An 18900-nucleotide genomic window follows, 5' to 3' on the forward strand; every position below is an offset into this window, starting at 1 on the left:
GAATTCTGACTTTAATCTCAGAATACTTAGCCTGATAAACCAGAATAAATGTGAGATTAAATGTGTAATTTAATTTACAGGCAAAAATGGTTTTGGATACTGGTGGGTGGGGCTAGTTTACTAGGCTACAGAATTCTCACTTTTTTCTGAGAATTCAGACTTTTTTCTCAGAATTCTGACTTTAATCTCAGATTTTTGACTTTTTTCTCAGGATATTTTAATCTCAGAATTTTGGATCTTAATGTAGATGATCACCATGAAGGAAGAGATGTGGGAGCACTCAACTTCACTGAGAAAGATGTGAGTTGTTAGGGAGGGCCAGTAACACATTGGTGGAAAATGACGGAATTATTTTAACATGCCCGAGGGGTCCCCGGCGATGCTATTATTAAAACAAGGGAGTTAGTTTCGTCTCTAAAACAGACATTGCTATGGCTTGATGCTAACATATTTGTTAGCTGTCAGAATTCAGTCAGAATTCTAAGATTAAAGTCAGAATTCTGAGATTAAAGTCAGAAATCTGACTTTTTTTTGTCATATACTGGTATAAAATTTAAAAATCACACAGCTTTTTTATTTTTTCAGTGGCCCTAATCCTCTTCCATATGTCAGTCTTTTTGGTAAGTTCCAGTTGAGAGAACCACAATGTTTTGTTTTGCTTTTTTAAAAATAATTTTTACTTTTAGCTTTACAGACTGTTAATATATATCTATCTCTTTGTTATGCGTTTAAAAACAATCTAATTATGTTCACAATAAAATATTCTGCATCATGTGTGCCACTAATAGAACAAGTTACAATCACCTGTGTTTACTTCTCTACATCCTGCATTCAAGCACTCATGTTGGATTCTGAATTTAGTATAAATACAAAAGCCCAACAGTTAAAGTTTTTAAAGCAACTTTTAATCCTTAATATTTTAGTTCAGTATAGATTCAGGTTTGAAATGAATGTTTATCATCTCCCAGACATCATTAATCAAATTCTGAATGAGCCTTGGACTAAATCATGTTTGTGTTGGACAGTTATTTTAGAATTAGAATAATGTCAATTTAAAAAGATTAGTTTATAGACAATGAATCATATCAACATTAGTTGAAGCTATAAAACTTTGGGAAACAAATGTTTCTGCTCCTCTGTTTGTAGCTCCTCTTAGCATTGACCTGATGGAAACAGTGTGAATGGGTGGCAGAGACCTCATCTGTCCTGACCATAACTTGTATGGATTAAACTTCTTTATTAGCAGATCGACTACAACTTATTTTATGATCTTTGAGATATCGAAGTACGCCTATTGACATACATGGTTGGGTGTTAACTTCAGAATCTCCCATTAATCATTAAATTACTGTATTACTGTACATCTAATTTAAAGGTATGGTTGGTAATTAGATGCTCTGCATTAAAATGACAGCTTTTTATGAAAAGCATAATTTTAAACACTGTGGTCTAAGTATAACCAAACTGACATATTTTAAAATAGATGGACTTTTTTCATAAATGGCAGTACAACAAAATTTAAAAAACACAAAAAAATCAGATTATTCTTTAATGATTATTAAATTTGCTTTTGTTACAATTTTTTGTTTACTAAGAAGTTGAAATTCATTAGTTGTTTTATTTTCCACAAAATGTAAATTTATATTTTGAGATAAAAAAGGCAGCTTTCACATTATTTGATAAAAAAACAAAAAAACAGGATGCCTTTAAGATCTCAGTGAAGGAAGCTTTTAAAAATGCTGGCAATCTCTGACTCAGAGATTCAGAGATATGGTTGGAATTTAAATGTTTAATTCTGTATGCAATTAAAAAAAAAATAACGTCATGCACATTTTTTAGTATAACTAAAATAAAGCAATTTTTCCTTTAGGTGGCATATGAAAATAAAAGCATTTTAGATTGAGTTATTGATCATCTTCAGGGAGCATAATAGGTTTTCTATGCTAATGGTCCGAATTGAAGGCGTTTCCTTCTTAAATGTTTTATCTAAACAAAGCTGGGATAGAGAGCCACCTAGTTTTGTGATTATATCAATATATAGATGTGTCATTAAACTGTTAGAAACAAAGGAAAATAATTTCCAACTGAAGATTCCTATTCTTTATTAAAAGACCCAAAATGTGTTACAACTGAGGTTACCTTCACAGAAAGCATTCAAATCGTCCTTTCTGGTTCTGAATGCAAAGAACGAGTGAGCCATTGGCCACAAATATATACATACAAAGAAAAGAAAAACAGAAGAAAAGAATAGATCTTAAATACAGAATCATGGACACACAAAAACAATACAGTTTGTACAACAGAAGACCACTTCTCCATGTCAAAATCAAAAAAAAAAAAAAAAAAAAAAAAAAAAACCTTGGCAGCTGTTTTGGTTCAACTCATGCTTTAAAGTCCTTTGCATTGAGTCAACAGAAACTGGAACCTAAACTCTTATACTCTGATCACTGTGTCTGACATTGCACTCCGCTCCTTGGACCCTCCTCATCCTCCTCATAAGCCTCTCCTTGGTAGCGTTTCTGTTGGGAACCTAGATCCACCTCACAGAGGTCCACCTCCTCCATGTCGTCTGTGATCATCACATCCTCTCTGGGGGGTAGCAGTCTTTCCAACTGGAACATGAGATGCTCTGGGAGCCAGTGGTTTTCTGGGAACTCCACCTGAGAGGAGATACTATGATTAGCCACATGCCGAATAGATTTAGCCAACATTGTTGTAATGATTCGTGTTCAGACTCTCACCTGGAACTGAATGATGAGCATTCCCCTTTCATAGGGATCCCTGTGGATTGGCATGCCCTCATTCTGAACACATTTGATGGCGTTGTGCTTGATTACTTCACCTGTAAAAAGAAAAAAGATAGCTTAGCTATAAACTCAACAACAACAATGCAGGTGAAGCTGGCTGGTCAGGTAGAGGTACAGTACCTGGATTCGTGCTGATAATGAGCGTTCTGTTATCCAAGGTCCGGACAGTTCTTCTGAAGCCACAAAGGGCTTCTGACAGTTTGATGTCCATCTTCATTATCAGGTCGTTGCCTTGTCTCTGGAAAACCGGGTGCTCCCTCTGATCCAGAACAATGATGACGTCTCCTGGTTCTAGTCCTGGTTCCTGGTCGCCCTCACCATGAAATGTTATTTTCTGACCGTCTTTCATACCTGGAACAATTGAAACCTACGATTTAAACAGGTTCTTCATCTAAATTAGGCTGGATGTTCCTTTCTCTTGTGTATTCTAAGTCTGACCGTCTCACCTTTGTCAATGTGTACTTCTAGAATTTTCTTCTTGCGTTCCACTTTCTGTCCATTGCAGTTCTTGCAGCGGTCCTTTGAGTTGAACTTCTCCCCCTGGCCCTGACAGTCACTGCACATACTCTGGATCTGCTGGATCATGCCCGGCCCTAGCTGTTGCACTCTGATTTGTATTCCTCTGCCTTTGCAGGTCGAGCACTTCTCCAGGGCCCCCTTTTTACCACCGTAACCTTTAAAAATAAACCAAGATACATTCATTTTCGGTCCAGCTAAGTTGGACTAAGTTTGTCGTGTTCATAAGATTTAACACCCACCATCACATTTCTCGCAAATCACATTCTTCTGAAGTCCAAGCTTCCTAGTTGAACCGTTGTACATCTCGTCCAGCGTGACAGCAAGTTGGTGGACAACATTCTTTCCTGCAGAACAAGGGGATAATGCAAATTAAAACCCAACATTTACAGCATACAGCATCCAAGGTACGAGCTCTTAGGCTGTGAAATTGCATCTCACCTCGTCTCTCCCTCTGCATTCGGCCTCCACCTCCAAAGAACATGTCAAATATGTCCATTGGCGAAGATCCTGAGCTCATGCCTCCCTCTTTGATAGCTTGTTCCCCTCCTTGGTCATACAAGTCCCTCTTTTTTGGATCAGACAGCACCTCATATGCCTGAGAGATGACCTTGAACTGTTGGAACAGAAGAGAAACCATTAGGTGCCTTTTAGACTTTTAGGTATGAAGGTTAAATAAAATTAATTCTCATCTAATAAATCTGACTATTTTATGTTAGTCTAAAGTTTTAAAACAACATTTATATTTCTGGAAGCTTAGATTGCTGTCAGCATTCACCTTTAATTTACTGCTGCAGGATCCTCTTTAATATTCCTACTGACTATTAAAAATGGTCAGATTGTTGTAAGGTATGAACATACAGTATTTCTTTCAGCATACTGACTTTAAGGTACTTAGGGATGAGGGGGAAAAAAATCTATAGTCTGATATTTGATGTTTTGAAATCATATCATAGAGTTGATTTGGTGTATCTATATTATGCTACATTAGCAGGCATCAAGGTCCAACTTTCTTCAATGTAAATGACTAAAGATATGGATTTATGATGCTATTCATTTCACTGAGCCTGAAGCACTGGGGTCATGGAAGACTTTTTTGGATTTGAAATGGTGCAATTCTTCTTTGGGATACTTTATATTGATATTTGTCAATTTCTAACAACCACAGGGGTTTTATAATCGTCCGATGGTCATAATCTTAATCTATTCCTAATACGACACAACATAGGTCCATAAGCAACAATATCTGGCCCCATATAAAGTACAACCCCCCCTCTTGTCACAATCTTCACTCACTGTAGCAGCAACGTCCACCTGTGTTTATTTTAGTACATATCATGTTCCTTCTGCTTTATAAGAACAGTAAAGTAAAAATAAGAGCTAGATGTATTTGGTGGCAAATAGTTAAGGTTATTTTCAGAGATGGGAAGTAACGAAGTACAAATACTTGTTTAAAAGTTGTTTAAAAAAAAGCACTCACCTAAACTTAATTTCTGTTTGATAGTGTTTGTAATATATAGTGATAGTGTTTTTGATAAACAACCAGAGATGGGAAGTAACTAAGTACAAATACTTAGTTACTGTACTCAAGTAGACTTTTCTGATATTTTTACTTTACTTTACTACTTACTTTTATGGCGACTTTTTACTTCTACTCCTTACATTTTTACACAAATATCTGTACTTTCTACTCCTTACATTTTAAAAAACTGGCTCGTTACTTTAGTTTTGAATCATTTCAATGGAGTTATTATTATTTTTCACGTCATCACTACCAAATTTAATCTAATTGGATGGGAATCTACGTTGCATTTGACGCACCACTACAAGATGAATCGACAGATTCGGCGGTATTCATTCGCGGCAAATCATTGCAGCTTGGTGGCGGTGGCGTTAGCATAGTAGTATGGACGACGAGATGATTGAAAATGAACACAGAGGAGATCTAGTCCTATTGGCAGACATCCATTTAAAATGTAGGCAACGGCGTGAAAAAAGTGGTTTCTACTTTTACTTTTATACTTTAAGTAAATTTACAAGCCTGTACTTTGTTACTTTTACTTGAGTAAAGAAGTTTAATCAGTACTTCCACTTTTACCAGAGTATTTTTTAACACAACTATCTGTACTTTTACTCAAGTACGGAAAGTGAGTACTTTTGCCATCTCTGTTTATTTTAATACTTATAAGCAGACCTGCATTAGGTGTGAATGACAGAGAGAGGTCAGTGGTAGTTTAATAGCAAGCGATATATGAAGTAGAAGAACAAACCAGGATGCCTTTAAGATCTCTGTGAAGGAAGCTTTTAAAAATGCTGGCAATCTGTTTTTTCCATTCTTCCAGCAGCTCTTCTTTCCTTTTTTTTTTTAAATCCGCTTAATTACCTCTTTTTGGTATCCATCGTCGCTAACACATTGTGAGTAACGCTCGGGATTACCCATAATTCCAAGTCGTATTGTAAAAAATAAAATACTCAAATACATTGTTCTTTTAAGATCTTTATTGCCGTTTGAAACATATTATATGAGTGCATTTTTTACCAACCGTCTAATGAATTATACACAGTTATTAACATACTAAGTAAAAGTACCACTGTCTGCTTACTGGCGCCACTGCAAATCAGATCATAACTAAAAACATGGAAAAATAGGAATGGAAGTATTATATTACCATGCTTACACAGTCGATATTATGCTAAATACACAATCAAAAACCTAAATATGCAATCACAAGTTTTTTGTTTGAAATTGAAATATAGATTTTCTTTTTTCTTAAAAAATGCTTGAGGAACAATTCAGGGAAATCAACTAAATCACAACTTCTTAAGATTTAAATTGGATATAGATCATGCAAGGTGTTTGATTATGTTAAATAAACTAATTAATTAAAAAAAATTTGTAATATTTGATGTTAAAGCCTAATATTTCCACCCCTGCTTGCTCTGCCTATAATCTCCCCCTGTTGATAGCAGAGCAGCAGCGCAGTGGATGGTTCCAGAAACTTCCAGCCTCTTTCCTTTTTATGGCAGCCGGTTTAAAACCGGCACGCGCTGCTCACTAAGTGAACATTTCCTCACATTTGAACAATCTCTCAGTTTAGTTTTCTTCCTTACCTTTTCGCCTTCGTTGGGGTTCTTGTCAGGGTGGTATTTCAGTGCGAGTTTTCTGTAGGCTTTTTTAATTTCGTCCGCAGAGGCTTTCGGGCTGACACCCAGGAGATCATAGTAGCCAGTTTCTCGCACCATAGTGACTCAACTGTAAAAAAACAAATAGCTTAAATTAATTAAATGGACTAACGACAGATTTTAGCATAAAAATAAATAAAAATAACTTTTTATGTATGTATTATTTAATTTTTAAGTCAAAATTTGCTCTCTTATGGGTTATAAAGTATTAACCCTGACGTTAGAGAATATTATTTAATATGTGTATTATGCAGCTTGATGTAAATTAATTTCCTTGCACCCTTTATATTTAAATAAAATTGCACTGGAAGATATCCTACTTACTTGCGGTGTTTCCTCGCTCTCGCCCTGAAGAAGCGCTCTTTGAAGTGAAGCTGTCGGAGGAGCGCGCGGCTCGCTCTTATAGCCGCGCGGCGTGCAGAAGTTTCTGGAGCCCTCAGAGCAGAAGCTCCCGGATGTGTCGTAGACTTTACGCAGGGAGTCTAGAAAAGACTAGAGCGGAGGAAAAAAATAGGGGCGGCGCTCCCATACTTCCTTCTCCGATGACTTGACCTAATTCCCTTCTTCATATAAGGGGCAGTAGGTGAAGGTCTTACATAGAAATATTATGCAACATCCACGCGTGGGGAGGGGGATAGGCGGATAGTATTGCTCTTACATAACATAAAGAAGACATTTGGCAGAAAAAAGCTATAGAAATCTGTTTTTAGAAACGTCTGATAGGTCATGCTGCACTAAGAGAGGTAGGGGAGTGGCGGCATAGTGGTCAGGGCACAAGCATAACTTTCTGAAGGACTGGTGTTGACATGTCCCCACCAATAATTTCAATACTGATCTGATTTGACTGCTTTTGAAGGAGGATATCCACTAATGTAGCTGAAAGGGAAAACATCCAATTGTGTGCATACTAGGGAGGCATGGTATCTTGCAGTTGGCATCAGAATCGGCTTTTCATCCTTTTTTTTATATATATTAATGTCTGTCTATAAATATCTGTGTATTTTGTTTTTTTGTGTTCTAAACATTAGGAAAGCATTCAATAAATATGTGTGTGAGTTCATTTTTGCAAAATACAAACCCTATTGAAAGCGTTTGTGTCAAGTTACTGTAGATCCATCAGTCTCCACCCTAAGAGTGTCCCCACCAAGTTACACCCTTGGGTTATGGCATAGAGCTTGGAAACCTGAGGTTCTGATTTCGAGCCCCACTCCCACAAACTGCCACTGTGGGTCTCTGAGCAGTGACCCTTGACCCCCGATTGCTCCCCACAATGGCAGCCCACTGCTCCCCAAGGGGATAGGTTAAATGCAGAGATAAATTTATCCAATGTGAGATCAATAAAGTTCAGTTATTGTATATTTTTCTGTCCTTTATAATAAAGACCAGAAGTCACTGAAAAAGAAAAACTGCAATTTCAAATGTAACGTTTAAGTCATATATTAGTAATCCAATATGAAAAGTGTTTCCTATTTGCACGTTTGAAATCGAATTATTAAAGAGGAATAGTTAATTGCATGTGTTAGTTCATTATTAAATACTACATTAGAGAATGTATTTTCAAATCCTATTTCTTGGCAGGGAGAGTTTATATAGCACAACAGTTTTTCTCCTATAATGTGAATGAACTCCAGTGACCAATTTCAGCAGCTGCTCATAGCGTAAAAGCTGCTTTTAGAGAACACCTGCAGGAAATGTCTCCCTACACTGCAAAAACAATATAGAAATAAATAAAAAAATAAAAAAATCTTAAATTAAGTACATTTACTTAGATGATTTGCCAATAGAGTGAGTATTTTTACTCTTCAAATGATAATTAGATAATATGTCCTTGAAATAAGACAATGCAATTGTTTTTTTCTTATTTTAAATGTAAATTGTCTTGTTCCATTGGCAAAGTGTCTCACTTACCTCCACAATTATAAAAAAAAATTAACTTGTTTTAAGAAAAAATGACTTACTTAGATAAAAATGTTTTGCGGTGTACGCATTTGTAAAATATGATTCTGTTTCTTTCTGGAACTTTCTAGAGCTGTTCTCATAAAAAAATACAAAGACATTGATGTGGGGCCCATCCAACGCCCATCAGAAAGCCGTCTGGACAAACACACCTTGGAAAATGAGGACAAAATTAGTTTGGTTTCCCAAGAAATTGAGCATGACGTTTTTTCCAGGGGCCCTGGTATGTCCCATTTGGGCCCCACATGCATGTGTTCCTATGCTTTATGCTGTATTTAATCCTCATCTATAAAATCCAATGTGTTAACTGAGTATTATGTTTTGGGACTGAAATTATAATGTGAAAGGTAATCCAATATAATTCACAGCACTCTCAAATTCAGATTTGGTCATTTTAAAAAACATATTTTCCTTATTAGCAATATTACTCACTGTTTGGATTAGCCTAGCCACTTCAATCTAAAGGAGAATATGTAACAGGAGCTAAGGATTAGTTTAAAGACAAGCAGACCTTACAAACTCAAAGACATAAGGCTGGTTTATGCTCAGAGACCAGGTCGTCTGTGTGAGTGTCGCAGTTTACGCAGATATGCCCCCGGCCCCGCCCCTTCAGCAGACACTTAGAGCACATTGCCGACAATGAATCATAAAAATACCAGCAGAAACATGCTAGAAGCTGTCCAGGAATGAAAAAGAATCACATTTAATCTTCAAATTCAAAATAAAAGCTTTATTTTGTTGTCTTAAAATTAAAAAAAAATCACAGGTCAATGCAAGACCAGCAGTTTCTGCAGCAGCTTTTTCCCCACTGCCATAAGACTGTTGAAAACTCTAATCAAGTCACAAATCGAGACTCTGCATCACACTTTAAACATCATACTTGCATTACATCCCTTTAAATAGCATTCAACTCAGTGTTTGACTGCATTTTTGAACCTTCCACATCAATGCCTTTTGCACTATGTCTCTCCTACACTGTTTACATTTTGATCATATAAAAAATGACAATAAAGTTTGTTTAAATCTAAGCCTAAGGCCTTTTTACCATTGTGTTTGTTGGTTTCCATTCAAGCAAGAAAAAACTTCTTGGTAGATAGTGCAACTAAAATTTGATAGATATCCTGAAATAATAATAATCAAAGTGTAGGCAGAGTGTAGAATATTTCTCTCTAACATTAACTTATGAGAGTAAGCACATTTGCAAACTTTTTGGTGGAGGTTTGAATTTTACAATACATATTATTGTTTATCAAAAACACTATCACTATATATTATAAACACTATCAAACAGAAATTAAGTTTAGGTGAGTGCTTTTTTTAAACAACTGAACAAGCCTCATAGTTAAAGTTTTGAGGTATATTTTAAGAGAGTAATTACTTGTTTAGGTATACAGTATCTTTATTTGCTCTCTTGCTTTGGTTATCCTGCTTGAACACCACAGGGTACAAGGTGTCCTCTGAATACAGTTTACTAACGACTGCAGTCACACAAAGCAGACAACTATCTGAGATATGCAGGTTAAACTCGTCTGGTTGGTTCATACTATTACTAAATGTATATTAAATTATATAAAAATATACATACATCCAGAGATGGGAAGTAACGAAGTACAAATACTTCATTACTGTACTCAAGTAGATTTTTCTGATATTTTTACTTTACTTTACTACTTATTTTTATGGCAACTTTTTACTTCTACTCCTTACATTTTTACCTAAATATCTGTACTTTCTACTCCTTACATTTTAAAAAATTGGCTCGTTACTTTAGTTTTGAATCATTTCAATGGAGTTACCGTTATTATTTTTCACGTCATCAATACCAAATTCAATCTAATTGGATGGGAATCTACGTTGCATTTGATGCACCGCTACAAGATGAATCGACAGATTCGGCGGTATTCATTGGCGGCAAATCATTGCAGCTTGGTGGCGGTGGCGTTAGCATAGTAGCATGGACGATGAGATGATTGAAAATGAACACAACGGAGATCTAGTCCTATTGGCAGACATCCATTTAAAATGTAGGCAACGGCATGAAAAAAGTGGTTTCTACTTTTACTTTTATACTTTAAGTAAATTTACAAGCCTGTACTTTGTTACTTTTACTTGAGTAAAGAAGTTTAATCAGTACTTCCACTTTTACCAGAGTATTTTTTAACACAAGTATCTGTACTTTTACTCAAGTACGGAATGTGAGTACTTTTGCCATCTCTGCATACATCAGACATAGTAGTTGGAGCTGCTTTGAGATAATTTTTACATCATGATTTTTTCATTTAATAAAAACATTTCTCTGTTTTAAAGAAACAGAAATAGAAAAAAATTAGGGGAAGTACTGACATTTTTAATAGGTAATATTATACTATTAATAGGATATTATTGTTTTCTCAGATTTCAAAAAAAAAAAAAAAAATCCACTGGACTTTGTTTCCAATCCCAGGAAGCTATTTCAATTTTCTGGAATGACTATGACCTGGATGACTGAGAATCTCCACCAGCAATTTCTCAGATGTGTTTAAACTGAGCAAGCAGAGCAGTGCTTCAAGCCCACATTTGAATCATTTCTATGGCTTGAATATGCCACACTGAGGCGCTGTGGGGCAGCAGATATAGTTATTTTACTTTTCAGAGGTCTTCACATGATTCCTGATTGTAAAAGAAAGGTAGAGGATAGAGAACCTGCTGTAAATATAATGTAAATTATAAATAATTAATTTGGTTTGGAGACATTCTTCATATATATATATATACTGTGATTATAAAATATGTTTATAAAATATCTTCTTCTGCAAGTGTTTCTGATAAGAAATGAGAAAGGAATCTCCATATAAAACATGAGTATCAATTTTGATTTAAGCATTAAACCAAATTTCTCACATATATTGAAAATATATGTGAAAGAAATTATGAACAATAATTGGTTACTTAGCCGACAAATATGGTACTTTGGCTGATTTTAATAACTCAATGTTTATTTGAAAAGGTAAAGAGGCTATATACTTTTTTTCCCCAACTTTTATCGTCATTACTCTGTCAAAAGTACAAAGCAACGAAATGAACTCTCTACATTTAACCCATCCCCTTGGGGAGCATTGCCATTGTGCAGCATCCGTGAAGCAGTCTGGGGTTAGGTGTCTTGCTCAGGGACCCGGGCAGTCTGTGGAAGCGGGGCTCAAACTCAGACCCTCAGGCTTCTAAACTTTATGCCCTAACCACTCCCTATTTATAAGCTCCTTTTATTCTATGTGCTTGACTCTTTGACATGTGGCTTCTGTGAACTGTGAGCATTTTCAGTTTCCTCTGCGTCTTTGGTTAGAACCTTGAAGAAAAGTAAGAACAACTTTAGAAAGAACATCACATTAATAATACATAGACAACATATCTTTGACAGTCAATCACTTTTTTCTCCTGAATGGTGCTAAAACAGTAACTGAAAGAGACGTCTGCACATTTAGGCACTTTAGTAGATCTATTTAAAAGAATTCAGTATTACAGCCAACAAGAAACATAACTCATCATTTGGTAGATAAAAGAAGAGACACAGTTTGCAATAGAGAACTTAAAGGGGTAAAAAAAACAACCAAAAAGTAAAACAAGCAACCACCTTTAACAATGCAAAGACAGATTCAGCAATGGCCTGCAGCGGCAACCAAAAAAAGAAAGTCGCCACTATCATAATCAAAAATAAGAACAAACAAAAACAGAAAACAAATGAAATGATCACCCGGAAATGCTGGTTTTAAATGATCAATTTTATGAGTAAAAGCATCCTATTTAAGTTTGACATGCTGCCGAACATTTTAACACAGGCACCTTTTAAATATTAAACTGGTCTCTTTTTCTTTCCTCTGAAAAACTGCCTAAATTCTTCATGGCAAAGATGCAACAAAAGTTTGGAGAAATTGTTCAGAGACTTTGGTCCATATTCACAAAAAGCACCACATCAATTGAATACTACTGGACTTAAGTTATGGTGATTGTGGAGCAACATCACAGTCATGTCAAAAACCAAATTCTTATCTTAATATTGTAGCTGAATTTGAGACACGTGGGACAAGACAATGTTTCTCCAAATTTTATTTAAATTCTGCTTCACCAGTGAGAAGCGTAGCATCGGTTTCCTGTTCCTCGGTCATAGGTGTTGCTGTAGTCCATCTGTTATATGGTTCTGCATGTTGTGGTTTTAGGGAACGTAGTGTGGCTATACCTGAATTGTAAAAGTTGCTGTTAATTTTCTATCTTCTCCAAGGCAATCTACCTGTTCTCCTCTGAAAACTTTGCATTCTATTTTACACAACAGATGCACCTTGAATATGTTACCATACTTATATTTTATTCCCACCTCCAATGCTCACATTGAATTTCAGAAGGTCATCTTCACCTTATCTAGAACTAAAATGCTGTCATGTGATTGGCTGTTTTACCGGTAGTATTTATGTGAACAACCACTAAACAGGAGCATAACAAATTGCCCATGAGTAAATATAGCTCATCTAATCTTTAAGACTTTGCCTTTTTCTATTTTAGACTATAATGGGAAGTTATCTAAAATATTATATTCTTACAGTCACATCGAGATACAAATGACGAATAGCAACCAAGTTTTGGCTATGAAAAAAAGAGGCTTTAGAATCCCACACTACAAGCAGCCTGACAGGTGCAAGCTTCAGAATATTGTAATGTAGGTCTAACAGTCAGCATTTTATAATTACGACCAGACAAAACTAACTTTCTGTGATTTGATTTTTGCCCTTGCCACTGTTGGAAAAACAAAACAAAACACTTTTTTAGCAGATTAATAATTTGCAGAGAGAAAGTATTAAATCCCAACCATGAAGAAAGTTATCTTAAAATGAGCAAAAAACTGTTCAAGCATTGCTCTGTAGCAAATGTGTTAAGTAACAAAGTGCAAATACTTTGTCACCTTACTTAAGTATAAATTTGGCTATATCAATACTTTACTGGAGTAAATATTTTTTTAGACAACTTTTTACCTCTAATCCTTATTTTTTTTTTTTATGATCTCTTTCTACTCCTTAAATTTAAAAAAATAGTTGTTCGTTTTGTTTCATTTAAGTCAATTTTTGTAACGACCTGTTGGTATTTAAAGAAAAATTAAAAACCATCAACATAATTGTTTTCTTCCAGACAATTTCTTTGTGGTTGGACTCGCTGCTCCACCAACTTGTTAGCATCTTACCAAAATAAATCGTTTTTCAACATGATGCAAAGTTAAATTTGACACTATTACCATTACTTATGAAGCTAAGAAAATTAAGTATAGGGAAGTTATCACCCAGGAATGTGGAAAAATGTTCCTATAATAGGGTAGTGCAGTAACCAGTGTAAGGTTTAAACATTCTTTCCTGCATTTCTTTTATTCTTTAGTTTTAAAAATGCTACTTTACACTTTTACTTAATAAATAGCTTAGTGGATACTAATAAAGTATTTTAAACAGTAGGATTTATACTTCTACTTGAGTATTAAACATTTATACTTTTGACACCTCTGCTCTGTGGAGTAGGAAAGCCTTCTAGTTATTTTGCTTATTTAGCACACAAGCCAACTGCAAGAATGAGGTTGCTATGGTAACCATAAGGAAGTAGCTATTTCAATAAGCATCGTAAGCCTTGAAAATCTATATCTATATATTGTTTTTATCGTATTGAATGTAACTTATATCTGGAAAAAAAGAATTTTGTGGACATTACAAGAGAAATTTATATATTACATATTTATGATGACTGTACCTCCTGTTATATTAGTTTAATAATCATTTGATTTCTATCGAAACAAACCATGTTACTCAGTAAACTAAACTTTTGCCAATTCAATCTTACCTATTCTGCACGGGCTTTAGTTTATTCCTAATGGCATTGAACAGTCTTCACCGGCAGGGGGCAGCATAGCATCGACTGTGGGATTCAGAATGCTGGGCAACTATGAACATATACATTTCCTTTTTAATTTATTTTAAATAAAAACACGGGGCAGTTTTAAACACACATTCACAGGCTTAAAAATAATGTCTTTTCAACAGGTCAGTTGCAAAGTCTTAAAAAAAAGAATAAGCAGTCAGAGCCACAACAATCATTCAAACTTTGCATAAACAGAAAAAAAAACACAGTACAGAACACATTTACACTTTAAACTAACAACGTCATCATAAAAACTATCTGGAAATAAAGACAAATAAATTCTTATAAGCAGCATAGCTTTCAGCATAATTTCAGGCTACAGCGTTTTACAAAATGCTTACTGTGCAAGTTAAGACACCTTTCAAACAAACTGAGGGGTAGCAGTAGGAGTAAAGGTTTTCCAATCACCAACGCATTTTTCAATGCATAGGATGGATATGGTAACAGCGAAGTCCACACACAGCGGCACAGGGCCATGTGTGTCAGGCAATGATATCTTTAAAGCATTTGGATACAGCATGGCTATTTAAAAGCTACAGTACATTTGTCATATACGTCATTAAAAAGCAACAAAGGCTGCTGAACGTTGCACAAAGGTGTGTACCGGTACAAAATAGCCCTGTTCAGATGGCATATTGCTTTGGCTGCTTTTTCAAGCTCATGGATCTCTCAGTCTGGGAAATCACATGAGTGGCTCTGTTGTTCAGGAGTCTGCATTCATGAAGAACATCTGAAGGAAAAAAAGTAAATTGACATATTCATAAATTAGAATTCATTTTTTCACTGAATTAATTTCCAAGACAGTAACTGAAAAAGAGATTGCTTGAAAATAGCATGATCCATTTCTAAATAAACTATTTGATGCTTCCCTGACTTATTGAGATGCACTTGTAGATTCAAAAGTATAAATTAGCAGAGATGATATATAGAATAACAGTGAACTGTTCACCATTGAACTGTTTGTAGGCTTCTTCAATAATGGCGTTGTTGGATCGCTTTATTTCCCAGTAACCTTCTTCTACCCACGGCTTGCAATCAGGATGTTCAATAAGCTGCCCGTTCTTGTATGAACCAGCTAATCATTCGGAGAAGAAAGATATATTAGAAAAAAAAAAACACCAAATCAAAGATATATCCATGTAACATTGATGTTGGTTGGTAACTACAAGCATGTTTTCCACAGAGAAATAAAACCCCACCCTTTATAGTCTCATCAATGTCTTTGCATAACTGGTACAATTCACTTCCTCGTCCAACAACTCTCTCTCCTGTAATGGTAAACAAATAAACATACTCAGCCAAAACAAAGCAACAAATTTAACATTATTATTAAAATAACATATTTGGGTTTAAGAATAAAGGGAAAATAAATCAATCTTACCATCCAGCACTTTGATGTTAGGGAACATCTCAAGTACAACAGTTCTGTATGAAGTGCTCCTGCACACTGGTAAAACCAGAGGGATATAAAAAACATTAATCACCGTTTTCCATTTACTGGAATCTCAAAAGAAAATTCTTAGAAATTACCTGGGTTACTGTAATTGTATGTGTTGTCCTTCAGACGTATGCTTTCTAGCTTTTTTAAAGGAACAAGGCAATGTAGGCTCTCAGTGCTGTTAAAAAACAACACAAAATACATTTTTTTTGCAATCTACTTCCCCATAGAGCTCACAATGTAAACAAATGACATAGTCTTCATATCACAATGAAACAAATTCTGAGTTTATCCAGTAAATATGTGTCATAAAGGAATATCATGTCTGTTTTCAGACATTTTGAAACTACTATAATGGCAGAAATCCAATTTATAACAAGTAAGATTTATCAACAATTAGAATCGGCCTTTAATGTCATTTTGGGTTTCCTTTTTTTACAATATTAATGCACAGTTTCATATATTAATAGGTAAATTTGTTACAAAACATACCTGGAAATAAAATTACCGGCTAAATTCAAATTTTGTAAATTTTCACAGCTACGAAGTGGCTCTGGGAAAACAAACAAAAACAAAGAATATCAATCATTTTTTACATGCTGTTTAAAAAAAAGGGAATTAAAATGAAGGAGTTTTGCTCTACCTATATTACAGATTCTGTTGGCCGACAAATTAAGCACAGACAGAAGCCGAAGAGACGTTAGAGGTCCAAGATTTGATATAATATTCCCTGATAGGTCCAGCCTCTCCAAATTTACACACTCGCCAATGCATCCGAGGTCATGTATACCTTAAAGGTATGAAGCAAAAACAATATTACAAACAATAACTAAATCAATATATATAGATTAAACTGTAGAATATTAATTCTTACCAAGACCCCTGAGTTTAAGAAACAGTATGGATTCCAAATCAAATTCTCCGGTTCGTGACTTTAGCAGCACAGCAGTTATCTTCTCACACTCTGCATCTGGAGGAATCACAAAACCAAATAAAACAAAGCATATTCTCTTTCTGTTCTTAAACATGCAGTGCAACAACAGATCTCTTATTCGTGACTCACTGCATAAGAAAATGCTAGAAGCACTGTTTGTTCTGGTAATAGTGGAGGAAAAAATTTTTATTCAAGCAGCTCTTTTTTTTCCCCCTGACAACACACAGCATTTTCCCTGAAAGCTGCAAAGGAAAGGGTCACAGCAAACAGACAGATGTGCTGATGTGTTCACTGTTGTGTAATGTTATAATTCCAATGAGTAACAGCTCAGGGAGTTATATTTGCTTTAGTGTGCCTAAGGCAGTGTGAGTCCTACACATGAATTCTCCTCACTTACTTAACCAGATATAATGATGATAGTGTCTGCTTATATTTATATTATCAGGATGTTTATTTTTCAAATATTTAGCTCAGTTGCAAATTTTTAGATTGGTGGATTACAAAGTTATAATGATATATAAAAACATATTGAGTGAAAGAAACATGGGAGCACCGCACATGTCTTGTGTTTTTAAAAAAACATCAGAAAAATAACTTTTTTTCACGGTTTGCTAAACAAAACATGCTAGCTACATTCAGGCTAGCAGAATGGGCGTTCCTATGGCAGCAGCTAGGAGAAATTATGATAATCATTAAATACATTTAAAAAAAAACATGGCGGGTGTTTCAATAAAAGAACAACAGTGACAATTTCTTCTTGGCTAAACGAAGTCATAGACAGCAGACAAAAACACGCCGTTAGCTACATTTTATCTCCAGACACACAGTTAGCTTCAGTTAGCACATGATGCTAGCGGCTATCGCGGTTACATAGCAACAAGCTATCCGTTATAACTTACCCTGCTCCTTTTCTCGCTTACAGTCCATGCTGGGCAACTTTCACAGGGACAATGGAGAGAAAAGTAACGGAAGGTGACAGATGAACCAGCGTAAAGCAAAACTGGAATTATTTAGGAAGTGTGAAATGATCATTTGTCCAGAGGTGGGATGTGGAGGCGTTCATTGGTGCAGTAATAACAGACAGGTGGATTAGAGAGACAGGATTATTATTATTATTGAGCAGCAGGGACTTTAAATCAAAGTTTTTCTTTCCTTTAAGTGCAACAGGTTCTTTAATAAGATTTGAAGTTTCTTAAAATCATCTCAGATGATTATGAAGCTGATTCTAATAATTACTGTTGTTAAACTGCTAAAATGATCACTGAAAAATGCTTTTAAAAATACTGTTTAAGCCAATTTTTTTATTCATGGAAATCTGTCTGTTTTATCAATATCTATATACCTGTGTTTATTTCAGTGGCGGTTCTAGACCAAATGTACCAGGGGGCCAAGAGGGGGCCAGCATAGGGGTGCAGAAAAGCATGAAATAAAAAACAGGGCAAGAGATTCAAATATATTAAGAGAGCTGCATGAAGTGCAATTTCTATTCATTTAGGTTTAATAAAAGTTCTATTTCTTATACATTCATAATTTAGGAATTTTACATATTTTTCACTTAATTTAAAATTACCATTTTCTATCAAATCTGAATTAGAACTAAAAAAAAAAAACTATTAAATTCAGCCGTTAAAATTAGAGTGTTTTTTTTATTTGTTTTGAAAAAAAACATTTAGCAGATGAAAACTGGGAACCTATCTCAATACCACTGAAGCTATAACCTTATTGTTTTTAAATAATTTGTAAAATCATTTGTAAAGAAAAAAAAATGAAATAGACCCAAAGGACCTATCAGTAACCATGTCTGTTCCAGCACATATCGTCATTTTAAGTATTATTTCTTCAGTACAGGGGCTATAACAGGGGCCAGGACATGATTTACAGGGGTACTGGCCCCCGTTGGCCCCTGTCTAGAACCGCCCATGGTCTTTTTGGTCACAGCTTAGACAATCATAAGGACAACAGAACTGGTCCTGTATCATATAAGTGAAAAATCAATATTTCAGTGTTGCTAGTTCTTTCTTTTTTTTTTTTTTTTTTTTTACTTTTTTTTTAGTGTAAGCAAATTATTAAAACATATTTCACTGTAATACAAACTGCCACTTATAGTAAAGTGAGTGAAAAGCATTTTGACCATCCCTGACTAT

General features: G+C 35.0%; 2 protein-coding genes across 3 annotated transcripts; both read right to left on the reverse strand.

Moving 5' to 3' along the window:
• Window positions 1-1805: 1805 nt before the first annotated feature.
• On the reverse strand, window positions 1806-6963 carry LOC107099226 (dnaJ homolog subfamily A member 4-like). 2 transcript variants are annotated; one of them, XM_015397277.1, is made up of 8 exons: window positions 6831-6963; window positions 6435-6576; window positions 3765-3939; window positions 3566-3670; window positions 3254-3481; window positions 2928-3158; window positions 2742-2842; window positions 2439-2660 (listed from the first exon to the last, which is right to left on the reverse strand). In XM_015397277.1, the coding sequence occupies exons 2-8, from the start codon at window positions 6564-6566 to the stop codon at window positions 2445-2447; spliced, it is 1188 nt and encodes a 395-aa protein (XP_015252763.1). In that variant the 5' UTR covers window positions 6567-6576; window positions 6831-6963; the 3' UTR covers window positions 2439-2444. The 2 variants fall into 2 exon arrangements, with proteins under 2 accessions (XP_015252764.1, XP_015252763.1); XM_015397278.1 differs by lacking the exon at window positions 6831-6963 and having other exon boundaries at window positions 1806-2660; window positions 6435-6566.
• A 7495-nt stretch (window positions 6964-14458) lies between these two features.
• lrrc61 (leucine rich repeat containing 61) lies at window positions 14459-17846 on the reverse strand. The gene is made up of 9 exons (XM_015397280.1): window positions 17656-17846; window positions 16697-16792; window positions 16466-16612; window positions 16315-16375; window positions 15915-16000; window positions 15766-15831; window positions 15584-15652; window positions 15334-15459; window positions 14459-15114 (listed from the first exon to the last, which is right to left on the reverse strand). The coding sequence occupies exons 1-9, from the start codon at window positions 17681-17683 to the stop codon at window positions 15008-15010; spliced, it is 786 nt and encodes a 261-aa protein (XP_015252766.1). The 5' UTR covers window positions 17684-17846; the 3' UTR covers window positions 14459-15007.
• Window positions 17847-18900: the final 1054 nt, after the last annotated feature.

Source organism: Cyprinodon variegatus, unplaced genomic scaffold (assembly GCF_000732505.1).
Source record: "Cyprinodon variegatus isolate N-32 unplaced genomic scaffold, C_variegatus-1.0 Scaffold849, whole genome shotgun sequence".
Lineage (NCBI taxonomy): Eukaryota > Metazoa > Chordata > Actinopteri > Cyprinodontiformes > Cyprinodontidae > Cyprinodon > Cyprinodon variegatus.